Source organism: Aythya marila, assembly GCF_965140915.1.
Source record: "Aythya marila genome assembly, chromosome: 19".
Lineage (NCBI taxonomy): Eukaryota > Metazoa > Chordata > Aves > Anseriformes > Anatidae > Aythya > Aythya marila.
The window spans coordinates 5,164,341-5,182,645 of record NC_139060.1 but is presented as its reverse complement, the minus strand read 5'-3'; the positions used below and the strand labels follow the sequence as shown (position 1 = coordinate 5,182,645).

General features: G+C 36.8%; 1 protein-coding gene across 1 annotated transcript in view; it reads left to right on the top strand.

The window, feature by feature from the left end:
- CDK5RAP2 (CDK5 regulatory subunit associated protein 2) overlaps positions 1–18,305 on the top strand; it is a 79,287-nt gene that overhangs the window by 22,515 nt on the left and 38,467 nt on the right. The window contains 6 exon segments of the mRNA XM_082775421.1: positions 620–787; positions 1,624–1,794; positions 8,283–8,380; positions 11,024–11,154; positions 12,737–12,852; positions 14,356–14,484. Of these exon segments, the coding sequence (XP_082631547.1) occupies positions 620–787; positions 1,624–1,794; positions 8,283–8,380; positions 11,024–11,154; positions 12,737–12,852; positions 14,356–14,484 (813 nt within the window).

Here is an 18,305-nt window from a genome sequence, read left to right as displayed (position 1 = left end):
GAACATAGATGAGAAAACCATAATTATGGTCACCGTCAAGTGTGTGACTTGCGAATTAGATACTGCTTTTTACATCACAGTAGGCCGTGTTGATCCCAACAGATACCAGGGTCCTTTGGATTTGCTACTGAATCAGGTTATTGAAAGAGGTTTCTGTCTTTTCAAAGTAAAATGGACAATAAGTGGGTATTTACTGATAGTTGTGTTGTTTCCTTGTCTTAGTTACCTAATCTTGAAGCTGCAGGAAAGGAAGAAGAGCAAATGACAAACCATTTTTTTCCTATTTCTAGTAATGGATGAAACTGACTCAGAAGTTAGTGTTTGTTTTGACAGTGGCAGCATGATATTTCTCAGCGTTGGAGTCCAGTCATTCTTTATGAAAAGCACGTGAACAATAACAGTTTAGATTTTTAGAAAGCAATACTGACACCTTATCTACAAGTTTTCTTTTATTATAATCACTGATACTAAGAGAAAGATACCGGCTTAAATACATTCTCCAGACTATTTGGTGATATGCGTAATCTAAAGTAATGGAAAGTTAAGCTATTAATGTGGCTTGTCAATCTTAAACATTTTTAAAGTTGATTTGCTAATTATTCAGTTTCATTTTTTGTAGGACCTTAGAAATCAACTAGAGAAATTACACGGTGAAATGACTGAGAAAGAAAAAGCAGTTGAACGTTACAATATTCTTTTGAGTGAAAGCAATCAGAAGTTGCAGAGCCAAGAACTAGTTATCAAGCGGCTAACAGACAGTGTCAATCAAAAGGATCTATTGCTTCAGGTAGGTAGACTTGAGTTGAAATTAAAAAAATGAAAAATTATAATTTGATTTTGCATGAGGAATGATTACAAAATCCCATTTGTATTTGGAATTACTGCTGATTTTGATGATAATCCTTCACTTATAATACTGTATTTGCAGAACAGACCTAATTTTAGAGATCTGTGATATTAAAAAGATTTTTTGTTAAGCTTTTATTAAGCACTTGTACAAAGGGGAGAAAAAAGCTTTACTAATACTTATGTAGATTTTTCACTGATGTGTTAGGGTACTTTAAAAGCTCTGAAGTGCCTATGATTTACAGTTTGTTGTGCAGAAACTAGAAGTTGAGGAATAGACATAGACAGTGAAATATTTTCTCCTTTTTTTTTTTTTTTTTTTTTTAAATGAAAATGAGCACTTTCAAAACAAGGCATGTGAGAAGGGAGCTGTCTGAATCTTTAAAGAACCTCTGCTTCAAACATTTTGCAGCTGGAGGTATAATCCTGAAAAGTACTGGTGGTATTCAACCAGCAAAGCAAAGACAAATAGTTGACGTTATTCTGTACATGGAGACCAAAATATATTCCTTGACTTAATGCATAAACACTGCTAAGTTTTCAGATGTAATCAGATTTTTATTTTATTTTTTTTTTCTTTTTTATTATTTAAATGATTGGATAGCTGCCCAAAGCTTTTGTTTGTTTGTTTGTTTTTCTGTTTTGGTATGCTGAGCTCCTCTTTTGTAAGATTTGTATAGAACGTTTGTATGTTTCCCGAATTTTGTTTGTGTACTATTTTGCAGTATAACAGCAGGGTAAATTTTGCAAAACCATATTATTGTTTTCTTTTGTTAGAACTTTGATGAAACAATTAAAGAAAAGGATGGAGAATTGCAGGAGCTGCTGAATAAGAACAAGAGCCTTCTAAGAGCCAATGAAGAACTTGAACTGAAAAATGAGGGTTTAGTAAAGGAAAAATGTGCTGTACAGTCACAGTCAATCATCAGGATAGTCAGAGAGGTAGAGGTGAGTTTCACAGAACTGTGATCATTTTCAGATAAATACTTTGACGTTAAATTAATAAGAATTTTCCCTTTGACTTCAAACTTTGACTTCAATATGCTTTGTAAATCATCCATGTAGCAAGGGGCAGTTTTCCTTAAGATCAGTACCATCTTAAAATGTTCTGTAATATTAAAACTATAACAATGACTTTATTAATAATAGAGTTACATTTTTAGGTCACTTGAAATGTTTTAAAAGCATATGATTGTGGTGGTGTTGATCTGGCATCAAAAGTGTATGTAGTATTGTACGCTGATGAATTTATATGGCATCACTAAAAACTTTACTTCCTGAAAGTGCATCAAATACTTTGCCTGCCTACCATAAAGATGTAGAGTTTTGTGGCTATTAGGGCAGATGTACTTCCCTGAATGAGAGGGTATCTGCACCTGAAAAGCATTGTAGGGGAAGGTTTGTGAGCTTCTAATAGATAAGGGGAAAGGCTGAACTGAGCTAGTGACCACAAGAGATACGGGTAGGAGCAAAGATATGTTTAGAACAAGAAAAAAAATAGCTTAAAGCAAGAGGAGAAAGGAAATAGTGTAGAAATATATATATGTATATTTATATTAAAAAGATGAATAATATGTGCCCATTATTTTATTTGGTGCCATAAATTGAGAAGAATTTTAGATGCCTGAAATCTGAGGTCAGAATTCGAAGACTCAAAATGTAGAGTTATTTTTTTTTCTCTTCTACTTTTGTACTAGCCAAAAAAAAGAAAAAAAAAAAAGAGATCAGGAGCCGGTGGGAAGGTTTGATCACTTGCTGATCCATCAGTGCATTTATTATTACTGTGTACAGATTACTGGACAAATAAGCTGCTTTTAGAGATATGCTACATTTTTTGTCTTTTTTTTTCTGTTGTTTGCAGTACGGTCTGTTAAGATTTCTAAAAGCATCAGGCAAAATAACAAGAATTAGACTAGTACCTCCTAGTGGAGGAGAAAGCTATTTAGTTTCTTTAATTATGTATCAGTCATTAAAGAGATTTTCTCAAGGATATTTCAAATAAAGAAAGCCAATGACAAAGGAAACACGAGTATTGTATCTACTGTCACAATCTGAACACACTGGTGATGAGATGTTTAATATGTTATGAACACTATTATTAAACAAGGTAGGTGTAAGCACAGTTTGAGACACAGGTGTTACTTGGCAAACTAAGAGCAAAGGAGCCTCATCACTGCTTGCCAGGGTACCAGTGCAGAGCACGTTGAGGTACAGATGGATATACAGACTGAGAAAATGAAGTCTGGGAAAGGCTAGGTAGAAATTTTACCTCTGTAAAACAAACCGCAGTGCATGCACATAACTTCTGTCATGAAGGGACCCAAGGCTGATGGAAAATCATACAGAATTAATGAAAATCCAACACTAACTTTCCTCTGTACACCGCACTTCTGAAACAGGTGCATAACCAGGAGAGAGAACAGTGGCAAGTGAAGCCATGCATGGTAATGACCCAGTACCCACCTTCTAATCACAATCTATTCTCTGTTGCTGGTTCACTTAGTGATTGTGAACAATACCTAATCACAATCCATTGTCCTCTCAGCTCAACCTCTATGTAAGATATCACCTCTGTGAACCCATTTCAGCATATTAATCATAAGTTTTTGGACACAGATTATCCAGAGCTATGCTCTTATTGGCTGCCTTGGACTCTTTGATGACTTTGCAGCACTGCACCAACTCTCAACAAACGCACAGCTGGATCCTCCCCACCAGAGAGAACAGAAACCAAGCTCTTCTGGCCTCACTGATCTCTAAAGTTGAAGAAACTGAATTGAGAGATGCAGAACTTTCTCTCTTTCATCATACCTTTTAACTCTATTTTAATGTAATGATAAATTTTAAAGCAACCAACATCCAAAGCTCTGCTGGGTGCCTCGACCAGGCCAGGGAAGATAAATGACAGTTTCTAATTAAAGTTTGGATTCTTGAGCCACTGTCATGGGCTAGAGAGAAAGAAAGGGAGTGTGCAAAAGCACTGATGATTAGGTTAGTCATGCAACTGCTGACTCTGGTATCTGTGAAGCCTTGGAATTAAATATTTTTTTTCCAGCCAAGGAATTTAGAAGCGCAGTGGACTCGATATAATTTTGAAGACTTTATCTGGTTTTGTGCTTAATGCTCTTCTTTCACCACCAACACTCCTTTACTTACAAAGCTCTTCTTGTTGGAACATTTGTTAGGCAAATATATTTCTAGCAGTGGTTTAGACCTTCGCAGTTCATTTTAATACTGAGAAAAGCAGATAAATTGAGAAAGGTGCCTCTTGCTCAGTCCTTTAGCTATGCTTCTGTTATGTTGCACATACAGCCTTGCATACAGCAGTAAGGGGCCACAGTGATGTGAGTTTTAATTCTAAATTGACTTCTCTAAGTGCACAAAAAGTCCTTGGATTTGCTGTAATATCTTAACGTCTGTTTCTGAGAAGGGGAGCTTATATACCACTTGAGGGTGGAGTAGGAAATGAGGTTGGCTGCTGCATTGCAAGGCAAATCTGATGTTTGTGCAAACACACCGCACTTGGTAATTCCTGCACGATCAGCATGTTGCTTGGCTCTAGTTTTAATTACTCCAGTATTTGGGGAGTTAATACTGTGCAGTCAGGGAATTGAAAAATACTGTGTGCATAGAGTTGCGATGTCTTGTTTGCTGCAGTTGGAGAAATTTAGCCAAAGCATGAAAGTCATCGATGTAGCCAGAGCATTGCAGATGTTGGGTGTCCTGACAGCTGGAATTGGTGCAATTGTTGGGATACTGCAGCCGTGTCTTAGCTGCTGGAACCGATGCAATGTGCATATTGTTGCCGAATCACTGTGATTTCGGAAAGTGAGGTAGTTGATTTTTTTTTTATATATACAAGTGTCCTGACTATTAATTGGCCATCCGTGCACTGTAGTTGTTGCTTGCAGTCTCTTTAAATTGATGTTGTGAACAGGGAGGTAGTTCAGCTTCTGATCTGATGAGATTAGCTTATGAAAACAGAGAACATTTTTGTCAGTATCCATGTCTTCAAACCCCTCAACCATGTCGCTTCTTACCCGTTACGCTGAAAGTGGCCTGGTGAGGGGAATGGATGGGGTTGGTGTATCTCACCATTTCCTTACCAGCAGAAATTTCATCTTACAAGAATTACCCTGATGAAGTGACATTTGAAGATCTGTTTATAGTCCAGCAGGTTTGCCTTACAGAGCGGCGAGAAGGGCCGTACGTTCCTCAGAGCCATCAGCTTTTTGACATTTTCCGTGTTGAGATGACAACGTCCAAAAGTCACCAACAGTCTTTAGCTGCAGCCATTTCCCTCTTTAGATATCTGACTCACTGGCCTGTAGCAATTTTGATCTTATTAGCGATCGTTTCATTTATGGTGGACCATCCACACAGTTCACTGCAAGGTTAGAAGAAATTACCAAAGTGTGACACTAATGGATGGAGGGATGAATCAGCGGCGGGGTGTAGGTTACGACCTTCTCGCAGCCATCCATCCCCTAACCTTCAGAGGTTTTGAAATGATCCCAATGCCTGTTGCAAGGAAAGGAGGGGTCAGTGAGGCAACCAGATATTTTTGTGACTTTGCCAGGAAGTTACTTATTGTGGAGACATAAACCTTCTACTTTCATTGCTTACAATTTGAGAAACCTTTTAATGAAAATAAGTTATGTTTTCTACCACTGCTGCTTAGCAATAGTATTTCAGATTTAAATATAGACTTTAATGTATTAGATTGCCTGCTTTCACGGGAATATAAATCTTTCACTGCAATATGGTCCTGGATGTCTTGCAGCTATCTCTTCTAACACATTTTCCCTCACACCATGTGTCAAGAGGTTTAATGTTTCATTAACTCCCACAGCATTATGGTCTATGTAAGTTACAGAGCTGCCTTATGTTTTGTGTACCTTTGGGGAGTTGATTGGAATAATTCACTCCTACGCTTTATTTAGAAGTGACAGTAATAACGTACCAAAAAACCTTCATGCTGTATCTTTTCATCCTTATTATTCATGAAAAATTTTGAAAAATCACGAACAATGCTTCATGGTTTTGCTCACCTCTACCTTGCTAGTTGAATTTAGGGTTTGTAAGAATTTACCTATAGCCTCTGACATTTGGAATTGGGAAACATCTCACGTCTCCCATAACAGAGAAAAATAGAGTTGGGAGGATTTCGTGAGGTTACGCGGAGTTTGGTGTAAATGTAGAACTAAATTAACATGTGAATTCTGAAGGAAATGTAAGAGAAGGAGCACGGTGCTGTGTAACACCACTTTGCTAATACAGCACTCGTAGCCCCTGAACAATTGGTGACAACCGTTATCTAATTTGTGTACCGTAAACTCTTCAGAGTGACATTACTTTGCCAGTGCTTCAGAAGGAGCTTTTAATTAGGATACAGTTCTGTAGTGTCTTCAGTAATAATTGCAAGGCTTATATCAGACATATGGAAGGGTTCACCAGAACTTTTAACAGACTGTTAACCAACTAAATTAAGTCAAAAGAGTTATTTCTTTCTGTTGCTTTCTGTGTCATTGATCAGTGTTGTTGTCAGTGATCAAACTTTTTCCAAATTAAATTGCAATCTGTGTATTTTATGTCTAGTGACTGTTCTTAGACGGCTGAGATTCCAACATGGTGATGAGTCTTTAGCTCAGGCTGTAAGATTTGCTTTTTGATATATTTTTTGATATATTTTTTTCTTAAGAGATTTTTTTATTAATGGATTCTGGATCGCCTATCTCAGACAGTTTGCCCTTGTGTTGCAGTCAACAGAAATCATTGCTTTGTGCTTTGTCTCTGCTCATCTTGATAACCGACTTGATATTATTCACATATAAAATAGTATTTAATGTATAAACTGCACCAGAACCTGGAAGCATTTGTTAGAGTACAGCTACCACTCGGGATAATGGCAGCAGAACATGATGAGCACATGCAGAGGCGAGGTCTCTTCTTCAAGGAATATGCAGGGTTAAGTGGTAGGAGCTGCTCTGTCGGCAGTAAGATCTGGTATGCAGATTATCTCAACGGAAGTAATTTGATCAAAACTTGATTACATTTGCAAAATATTATTTAACATGTTTGCTAGCACACTGAAGTACGAGCGTAAATAATTAAAAGTAAACAACAGTTGTCCTTGCTTTTGTGCTGTTTACTTTGCAGAATACTGAATTTTTCAAATTAACAGTGTTTGCATCGTTAGTGTGAATTAACGAGATTCTACTATAGCTGATTTTTTGTTGCAATTCCTGGCTTAGCAACTGCAATTGGAGTAATAACAGCTGCTTAAAACTCCTGGGTGTAGATTTCTTCCCTGTTAATGATCTGTTCACTAATGATTTAGTATCTCTTGAGAGTTCAGTTTCCAGTCTTGAGGTTGTAATATGGAGAAGACAGAATTACCTCTCATTCTTGTTCTCTGGAGTTATTGTGTCATACTAGAGCCATACACATCCCCACTAGCTGGGGTGCTTCTTTGTTCATTCTTTCAGTTTTCAGTCCAATAGGAAAACAGAGAAGCAACGAGGCCCATTCTTCTTAGAGACAGAAGATACTGTGCCTGACATGAATACATCTAAATTAGATATAAATATCCCAGATATTTTCTCTTCTGAGCCAGCTGATATCTTAGATGTTTTTATGCAATAAGTGCAAGCTCCTTTAAATAGCTGCATTTTTTGCCTCCTGCTGAAAAAGTGGCTGAGTGGTTGTTTTGGATTGAAAAAATCTTGGGAACTTATAGCGGGTATTTCCTGAGCAAGGAGCAGAAGAGCCTGGATTTGTTCTAATAGTGATATACCTTCTGTGAGTAAGGCTGCAGGTAAACAATTTTCTTTGCACAAGCAGAGAAAGCAGCTTGTAGTGACCCAGGTGAGTGCTCAGAAAGCAGACTCAGTGAGCACGTATCTGACATGTCCATCCTTGGGCAGCTCAGTGCAATCCTTTTAGTTCAGAAATGGAACAGAATTAGCAGATCCCCACCCAATAAATAAATAAATTATCCAAAATATGGAGAGGTTGTTAGGCTGATGCTTTAAAATGTGTGCTTGCAGCTTGGGCTTCTCCACTTGCCTTTCCCTTCCCCAATGGTAGCCAGCAGCCAGCATGTTCCTGGCTTGCTGAGCTGTAAATTTAGGAAGTGAGGATGCTGGGGGGAGAAAGGATTTTAGGCTGTCAGAAAAATGATGCACCGGTGTTTCAATATGTTACTCACTTATGGTAGGTAAATAGCAAAATGCTATTAGCTTCCTGCAATAACAGCTGATTTAAGTATCCTGAATAGTTTCCAGATTCATATGAGGCTATTGAGGTGGGCAGTCCTCTTTAGTGACTTTTGAATTTCTCCTTCCAGCTTTTCTCCTTTGCATGTCTGCACATAATTGTACACAGGCAATCTTAAAATTACGTTGCATGTTTACTATTTTCTTTTTTCCATTTAGGAAAAGAAAGAATCTGAATATGAAAAGCTGATACTTGCTTTGAAAAAGGAACAAAATATTTATTCTACACTAGTGAAGACCTTTAAAGAATCTGATAGGTAAGCGCTATTTCTGTTTTGGTGGAAAATCTAAACTCAAAGGACCAAAGTTAGATGTTGTGAAAAAAGGTGAGTGGTCATTATATTGTACAGGCCAATCATTAATGAAGCGTAAACTAGCTGTTAAAAAATAGAAATATTTTTTTTCCTTTCTCCTTAAAATAGAGCTATTTTTTGTAATTAAGGTTGAGTTATCTCAGTTACCTAAATGCTTCAGAAAATATTTCTATTTGGATTAGATTCTCAGCTCAGCCAGATGTCCATTTATGTACCAAAGAAAACAGCCAGATTTTTAGAGAAGGTACTTGTCCTATCTTGGACTAGAGGGGAAAAATCAAAGCACAGGGAAATGTTCAGCATGGGACTGATTTACCACAGTTTACTACTTTTAAAGTACAGATAATGATTATTTTCAAAGTGGCACCTTGAAGATTGTGATATAAACATAATCAAGAATATAATCAAGTAAGCTTTTGGAGAAGTTTAAACAAAACAGAATAATTGAAATTTTCATAGGATATTTTCAATGCAAAGCATTCAAAAGCATATTAAATTTTCAGCCTTTAAAAATTAAACCCCAACATTGTAGAAAGAAACTTCAGGCCTACTTTGTGTCCTACTATTGCGTGGCAGTCAAGGAGATGTATGAAATAAAGAAAATTCTTAGCCTTTGGGTAACAATCTTATTGGTTTTAGTAAAATGTGGTTTTACTGTTATAATTACAAATATCTTAATTAGGTATTTGGAGAATTTGGGAGACGGCTCCTAGCTCTTCCTGCCTGAAGGCTCATACCTGCCAGCTTTGTGGGAACACGTTGGTATTTGCAGTCAGGGTGTAGACCCCTATAGTTTGAATGCCAGCAAGTGAGTACTGCTAAAGTAGATGAGATCTTGTATTTGAATTAAGCGCATTAATAGTAATGCCATGCTGTGCTTGGCCACAGCTCAGCAGCTGATAATAGAATCTTTTTCATTAGAAATAGTGATAGAAGTCAGATTAGGGAGATTATTTCTTATCTCGAGGAAAAGAGCGCTGTCTTTTGTGACTGGTTTCTGTTGAACAATCGCCAATGAAGGAAGAAGCCAGTTTGTCTGAGTATTTCATACAGAGGGTGCCCTGCCATTGAAACACAGTCTGTGGGTAAGGGGATTGTGGCTACACTGTGTAGTAATGACAACACCAAGTAACAGCTCTGCTACCAGCTTTTCTTGGGATATCCTTGAAATGCAGAAAATTATAACTAGTTGACCGCAACTTAAATGGGTATTTTTCAAAATAAGCTACCTGATGTCAGCACCAAGACATTTTTTTGTCTCTCCAAGCAGAGAATTGATGCTTTTTCTCATAAAACCTTTAACGCAGGAAAAGGAGAAAAAGCTTACTTAGCTTTTAGTAATGTGGAGGTTTGTTTTTCTTCTTAATTTTTGCTGAGTGTTTAAGAGAGCTCTCTCTTCAAAGATATTCCTTAGCCAGGGAGAACTGGTTAAAGCAATGGTTTCTTGTACAAAAAAGCCCAACAACAGCACACTTGTCAGAAGACAGACTGAGAGTCTTTTCATATATGCTGCCTTTTAATTAATGCATTTCTTCAATATGCTCTTCTTCTCATGCAAGTATGATATACTGTCTGCTTCTGTGTAGTCTCCTGTAAGACAGATTTGAATTTTGTTTGAAAGATTCCTGGATTGTCAGACATTTCCCTGTAGTGGATTGGAAATTCTACAGCAGCTTAATTTAAAGTACTGAGCTTTGGAGTGAATTAAATGTCAAAATAAATAATACAATGAGTTCAGTAACACCTTGTTATTTTTTATTAAATCCAGTTTATTTCATACTATTACAGTTTCAGTTTTTAGTGTACTTAAGTCTTTTTATGGACTGATCATAACCGTGTTGTCGATGCTGTTGAAGGGTAATGGGGAAGATCTAGCAGGGGACAGCTGGATGTGCTGACGCTGTGAGAACTAGGAGGCAGTGACTGATGGTAAAGTAAGCCCTTCGGTGGCTACGTTGAAAAAAAAGCTGCGTAAAGAATTAATTCATATTGACAAATTGTCATTTTTAAGTTTTGGAATTTATACTCAATTGTGATAATTGACACAATTTCAACTTGAAAGGTCGTTTTACAGATTGTTGGCTACCTGAAGAATTAAAGTAGTTGGATTGTGCCTGGGTCATATTTTCAATGAAACATGATTTTTTTATTTTTATTTTTTTTAGTGGAGCATTATATTGTACAGCATAGTTCTGTAGCAAGGGAACAAAGTTTCCATGGTCACCATATAATGGAATACACAGAAGTTATTCGTTTTAGTTTTCCTTAAAAAAAAAAAAAGTACAAAGAAATTGGCCCTTAGAATATATCTGTCATGTTTAAGCTGAAACAATCAGCACAGTTCAAAGCAGAAAGAAAAGGGAGTGGATGTACAGATTTAGTCTCGTCTTTCTGTGCAGGGATTTGTTTGTTCCTATGCATCAAAATGATGTAACTGTGATGAAATTAGTGTTGGCTACTGTGAAATGGTATCTTTGTGGAAGCCTGCGCATATAAAAGAAACTGCAATGCCCAACAAAATTTATTCAATTGAAATCTTAAAGTTTTTTTTTTATATATATTTCTGGTTTTCTCCTTTTTCCATAGTTTAAATAGCTTGCAAACGGAGCTAAACAACATCTTCATGTTACGAAAACAACTAGAAGATGACATTCTGGCTAATCGGAATCTACAGAAGATCTTAGAAGATCAGATTAAGAACGTCAAAAACCAACAAGGTCTGTATACATGTGCAGACCATCCCTTTTCTTGGTCTTTTTGTACAAAAGAAAACTGGTTTTATTATAGTCAGTTTGCTGTGATGGAGAAGAAATGTTTGAAAGTAAATAAAGGTGTGAAAAGGCGTCTTCTCGGCCTTCTGTACTGAAAATTATTTGAGGGATTTGTAACAGAATGTCTTTGAGCAATCAGGGCATATACAGAGGCACAGTTTTTCGCTTTCCCTGCAGCAAATGTTAGTAATTCTATGGCAATTCTACTGCAGGGATCGTTTCAAGCTGCCTACAATTTTGTACCCATAGAATTTACTGTTTTTCTGCAGAAATCAAATTTCTGACTTTGAATAAATCTCTGGCCATGGGATCACTTTCTGTCCATGGAATTTAATTATTTCACAATGCTTCAATAAAGAACTTTTGTCTCAGGAAATTGCTAGACTCCTCGTAACACAAGAAGTATTTACAGAGAAGAAAAAAGTAGTTGGTAGTTTTGTTATTTTGTAGTTTATTCAGAAATAGTAGAACTTTTTTGTTCGTTATACTTCTTTGAAGGTGTTTTTAATATATACTTAAGTAGAGCAATGAATGATGTAAGTGGACATTGTTAAAGATAGTTCACTGCACATGTACAGACACATCTGTTTTATTCTGTAGGGGATATATGAAAAACAATAAAGCCTGTCCACTTACCTTTCACTTAAAGTTTCAGTTTTGGCATCATTCCCTTCACAGCTTTGATAAGTGACAAAAGGTAAGCTTCTGCCATTTCAGAGTTTCCGACCTCAAAAGTAAAGATGAACAACGAGGGGAAGTCAAAGGGACCCGTGGGCTCTCCCGGGTCCAGTTGTCAAAAGCAGTTGAGCTGTAGTTGAGGCTGTTAGGGAGGAAGGCTCTGAAAATTAGTAATTATTTGTGAAGCTTTGAGTCCTTGCAGCTGCCATGGGATCGGTGTCAGAGTGGGGAGTAGAATTTGGATGTCTCTGTTGTAATTTAGATATGCTTTCTCACTATTTAATGAAAGAATACATATATATAGGATAATACAGAATTGTCTATGTTGAAAATGAACAGGTGTTTATTGAAATGTAACAAACCATTCATATGGCTATAGAGGAAATGAATAAGTATTTTCAATTCCATTAATTCTCAATTATTTTGAGCCAAAAGCAAAATAAATTCCATAACTTTGTCTAACCTGGCTTTTTGCATTGAGGCTTTGAGTTTGTTTTCATAAAAATATGGTTAGAATAACTATTGTTGCCTCACTTATCCTTCCTAAAAATTATTTCTAATTGCAATGCTAAATATGCAAATTATAATGCAGAATTACATTCACGACTCATGCTGATAACTACAGAAAATACAGCATGTCCAAGCGTCAGAAGCACAAACAAATGTAAGGATAGAATTTGTTCAGTTGAACAAAAAGCTGATTTTGGGGAATGAAACATTTTAACTGGCCTCCCTGAGATTTACTTGTAAGCAGTTATTTGGGAAGTTCTCTCCTTGCATTTTATGTTTTGTTTTCCTACAAACAAATAAGATTTTCTGAAATAATTTCTGTCATTGGTTATTTTGACAGATGAAACACTATCCTTCTGTGGAGATCAAACATCCTATATGAGTATTTGCTTAGGAGAGCAAGATCATTTAAACCTACAGATAGACCAGCTGTCTCTTGAAGAACTTAAGAAAAAGGTATTGATCTGTTTTATTATTTACTGGTTTTAATGGCTTAATTCTGCCTCATTTATAGTTTGTGCATCTCTCATGGAAAGAAGCATTGTCTTTATTTAGGTATGGCTTGGTAGTTCTGAAAGGATGTGATATTCTTATCTGTGTGGTTTGTGATCCACCTTTTATGAACTGTTTGTTCTTGTTATACAACATGAGCTTCAGAGTTAGATGAAACGTAGGTGGGTTGCTGCAAAGCTTTTATCCTAGTTAGCTGCATTCAAGTTTCAGGCTCAATACCATATTTTAGTCATCATGAAGTATACCAACTCCAAAGAAAAGTTTTTGTATTAAGTATTCAACAACATGAACCTCATCTGCCTTTATTAATCATGAAGATGGTAGTGGTATCTGTAATTTATTCTTCTGTATAGCACACTCCATCCCAGGCTTTTACAAATCTTTTGATAAATAGGGTATGTTATAAAATAACCCTGAGGTAGGTTAATATTATCTCCATTCTACATAAGGAGAACTGAAATTCACAGAAATTAAATGTGCAGGCTATTGTCAAACAATAAATCTGTATTGGAGTACAAAAACCGGTTCTCTTGATGCTCCCTGTGCACTGATTTCCGATCAGTGCACCAATTTATGATAAGGACCTGTGCTGAATGTGATTGTTTGGGTGTGAACGTAAGTGAAGTTTTACCTTTCTCATGGCTAGCTGAACTGTAGGCAGGTGTTCAAAGTCTGGAGGTGGGTAATCTGACGGAAAGAAGTTTGCCTTACACTGAGCAGGTGTCAATAAAAAAAACCAGTCCCATCCTGGGGTTATACCACTTTTATCACTGAAAGTATTCCCTTTGGCATGTTCTGTGACACCCATCAGTAAAAGAAGTTTACAAACCATTTCTTACCTGAAATGAAAAAGGGTTTGTATGCCTGAATGCTGATCTGCCTTTTCCAAATATATTAATTGGTCTCATAAAAAGATTTCACTTTTTTCTGCAAACATTGCTTTCGTGATATACTGCAAGTCCGTGACACTAATATCTGTTTGAGAGTCTTGAACTTGATTGTCCTCTCTGGTATAGATTATATATTTGTGAAACTATTCAGAGTGGTAGTGTTTTACAAAGGGTGTCTGAGATACAAGAACAGGTTGTTTCTGAATGTTACTATCGCCCTGTAATGGTGATTTCTGCTGCACCAAAGTGTTTCTTCTCAAATCAGCCTGTTGTGAGATGCCCTTGGGTTTCTTTTTGCTACTGAACTATGAAAAATGGTATTTTAACTTAATAACATGGCTGGGAACTAGTCTCCCAAGCTTAGATTTTTTGAACACTAACTTACAAATACGTGATCATGTTTTCATACATAGGGAGGTTGCCTCATGAGCAGATACAGAAGCCCAGGCTTTCCAGCTCTGCTGTGTAGATTTGCCTGGAGATTTGTATATCATAATTTGTTTTTGTACTAGTACGGATGTTACCAGTTTTGCTTGTTCTTCCTTGGGCTGTTCAGGTTACTGATCTTCTCTTGATGGTTAAGGATCTGCAGTCAATTAATCAAGAACTTAAGAAAAAACAGCTCGGACTCAGTACAACAGATACTCAAGGGAAGGAAGCACTAAAAATATTAAACCAGAGTAAGGTAGGTTTTCTGTGTTAAAATAGTGGATCTGACTCTCACATCTAATATACCTTGTGGAATCATTTACATTAGTGCAAAATGACTGTAAAACCCTAGGAGCTTAGATTGCTAATTCCTTATAATAACTTTTTAAATTAATGATGTAAACGACTTTAAGAGGTTAGCACAACAGAGAATCAGCTTAATTCAGCAAGTGTTCAGTGATGTGTTTAGTTGATTTTAAGGAAACAACATACACATTAAAATATTTATGGCATCTGTGGTCTGTTGGTTTTGTCTATTGAAAGGGGAAGAGTTAATTTTGCTTTACAAAGAAACCAATACCTTATATAACGTTTTAGCTATTACTGAATGCCTGCTTGTCTACTGTTTAAGAGTTGTCCTCATGCTGTGCCTAATTCTGTGACGGCTTAGTTCATGTCCCCTCTGCATGGGCAAAGGGTTCACGATGGCTAAAAAAGTAGGACTAGCACTTTGGGCTGCTTAAAAACATGTTTGTTCATTCATGTAGAATGGAGAAGTGGACAGCTTTGTGGCAGAGTGCTAAGAGATGCAAGGAAGTACCCGTTGCTGGGTGTTTGATGCTATTGCCAAAAGTTACGACTACTTTAGCTCTGGGGAAGAGGAGTTCTGGGTAAAATAGCTCCAAGGATTTTGGGTGCTGGATCTCCATGTATCTTATTATACGTGAATATTGAAGGATGTTCAGCAGGCTCTGGTAGACTCTAATGAACCCCCTAGCTTGTTATAATGAATTACTGGAAATGTGGCTGGTATTACTTTTTTTATATTCGGTTGTGGTTTTTGTGTTCAGTTACATTGTTCTTGTATGCTACATATTGAATAGGAAGACAAAAATATAAAAGGAATACTCATGGTAGTATTTTCTGTCTTGAATTTCTAAATCTGAATTAAAAGAACAAGAGAAAAATAGGAATAGCTTGATGCAGGTGTGTGTAGGGATTATGTAATTCGTAAACTCTCATGGCTGATGATTTTTCTGCAGGACTCAGGAAAAAGGGCCATGTCTGTTACCATATGTGCTGCAGATGCACAATAGAAGTCACAAAAATATTCTTGCTTTTTCATCTTTAAGATGTAGTCACATTACCTTTAATTGAAATATGTCTTAAATTACAGATCAGCCTTTAGGGGTGCTGTGTATTTTATTAAAATAATGAATTTGCATGTTACTTAAATAGGTTTGCTCTGTAAAGCTTGTTGGTGATCTGTTTCAAAGTGCTTGCACTTAACATCCTTTAATATTTCTAGTAATTTGCTCTGCCATCCTGCAGAGGGTGCTGCACCCCTACTGATGCAGAAGTTAATACCAAAGGAATTTTTGTTCTGTACTAAGATTATCATGACAAGCTCTCATGCATTTGTATGAGCATGAAAAGAACATGTAGGGCTACTTACTTAAGAAACTGCCTATGTGAAATGAGACACAGAATGACAAAGAGTGAAGCTTGTAAGATATAAATAAAGCCTCAAAATTCTGGTGAAGAAAGTAGAAAAGTAAAATATGGTATTTTAACCTGTGCCGGAATGATGACGGTACTATAATGCTTAAAAGTTAACGGAGCTGTGATTAAATGTTTTTAGTTTAAAAGGTACCAGTTCGTCAGTCTTGTCAGTAAACAGCTACCTGGCTTTCAGGCTATGGATGTGACAACCTTATATTTCGTGTATTAATAACCATTGTCAGAAAGAACAAGTTCTATTTTTTGTGTGTATTTTAGGCTAGAATTTGTTGGCAGGCAGTGCTGAGATGATGCTAACATGTGCTATAAGAGGAATTTGGACAGACACTGGAAGATGTACCCTTCATAGGTTCTTAAAATGAACCCATCTTTCTCTTCCTTCACAAAGCTGGAGCACAAATCAGATGAATCTGCATGGTGGGGTCTCTGCAGAGCACCCCCAAACGTCTGACAGCCTCTGGTACTCTATTTCTTGGCTTCATGTTTGGACAGGAGGGAGGAGGAGTATAGAAAAAGGTTGGTTTTGTACTGTCCTCTGAACATCTGCTTTCTCTGAGAGAAGCAGTCTCAGTGATTTCAGCCTCCAGGGCTCCAGGGATCTTTGCAAACCAAGCATATCAGTGGTTCATTTAGGAAAAACATTCTCAAGGTTTTCGGTCTCCAAGGAAATACTTTAAACAGGCAGCTTATTCTCAGTAGACTTTTTTTCTGGCCTTAAGCCACATATTTTCTTTTAATATTTTGTTGAACATTAGATTATATTCCGTGGAGAACAGAAAGTTTCTTTTCATCCTTTTAGACATAGGACCATAGGACCAGGCTCAAGCTGCAGCCATGTCTTATATTAGTGTGCGATAATCTGTCGGTCTGATGTAATAGTTTCATTTCTGAGAAGCATCACTTATGAAGCCCTATATTGGCCTGGGAAACTCATGCACTAGAAAATGCCGAGTCAGAAAAAGTGGTTGCATTGGGTAGATAAGTTACATGTGCAAACAAATTTAATACACAAATGTATTTAATGCACAAATGAGTTTGACCTGAATCTGCACAAGGAAAATTAAACCTTAGCAATTTTTTTATAATAGCTAATATTATTGGCTATGATGTCCCGTGGTTACAATGAAAAAATATTTTTTAATGCATGTTTTTGCTATGTACCACAGACCTATCTGTGTCTACCTCTAGTTTTCAGACTGTCTTTAATTAGTGTTGTTCAAGAGAGCCAATTTCTAAGTGAAAATGCCAAAATAATTAAAACATGACTCAGAAATTAGTTTTGCACATAGGTTTCTAATAGTAAAAGGAAAATACATTAATATGCTGCACCATTTTACCATCCCCTTTCTACCTTTTTTAATTCTTACTTAAACCTTTAGAGTTGTTTATAGTGCTAAGAGTTGGAAGTTTAAAAGGCTTTTCTCATTTATTTCATATATACATTTATGTGCCCACTTTGCACATGCTTAATTAAAAAAGAACAACAAACCCCACACATGCATTCAATTCCCAGTGTTCTTAGGAAGCAAAAATAACACTCCTGGAGCATCGTGTTTGTCTGCAATTGGGCTGACGTGCTGTGAGCCCAGACTTTACAGCATGTGATGCTGGGGAAGCAGGTTTTTCTTTTCATGTCATAAGTTTCAGCAGCGTACTTTATATCCATCGAAGCTATAAATATCACATCCACGACCTCTAGACACCAGTTTCATTCCTGCCAGTGTGTCATCTGAGGCTCTGTACCTATAATCTCAATTTACTGCTTTTTCTGTAACTATGCTCAAGATTCTGCTTTTCTTGTCTTAGGGTAATTTTTCTTTAGCCTCAGTCACACCAAAATATGACTGTTATACACAACAGTGCTATATTATTGCCTCTAGTGCTTTAAGACTAAAATTTTTATCTAATGCAAGGTTGAATCCACAGCGCCAGTGCTATATCCTACCTGTGGTTTAGGCACGCTAGGTGTTGCATCATTGATATTCGCAATCACTCTTGCATGTTTCTAATATTTAATGAGGTTCCAGCAGCAAACATCTTAAATAACTATCTTTTTCTATTAGGTTGGGAAAAGTTGCTATAAAACAAGTTGATATAAGTGTCCAATCTGGTTGAGATTCTATTTTAGAGTTCCCTAAATGTAGCTGTTTGGATGCCATCTGCAGTGATACAGAGGCTTGCCTGTGCTGTGTTTTCATGTGCCTTTACCCATACCCCCTCTGTCTCTTGTTCTGCTGCTCATTCCTCCCAGCTCGATGAGTTGTAACTGCTTGCATGGTTGGACCTGCTCTCTGCCTCAGGTCTGCCACACTTTGGGAACCTTTGTTGAAGTTTAGT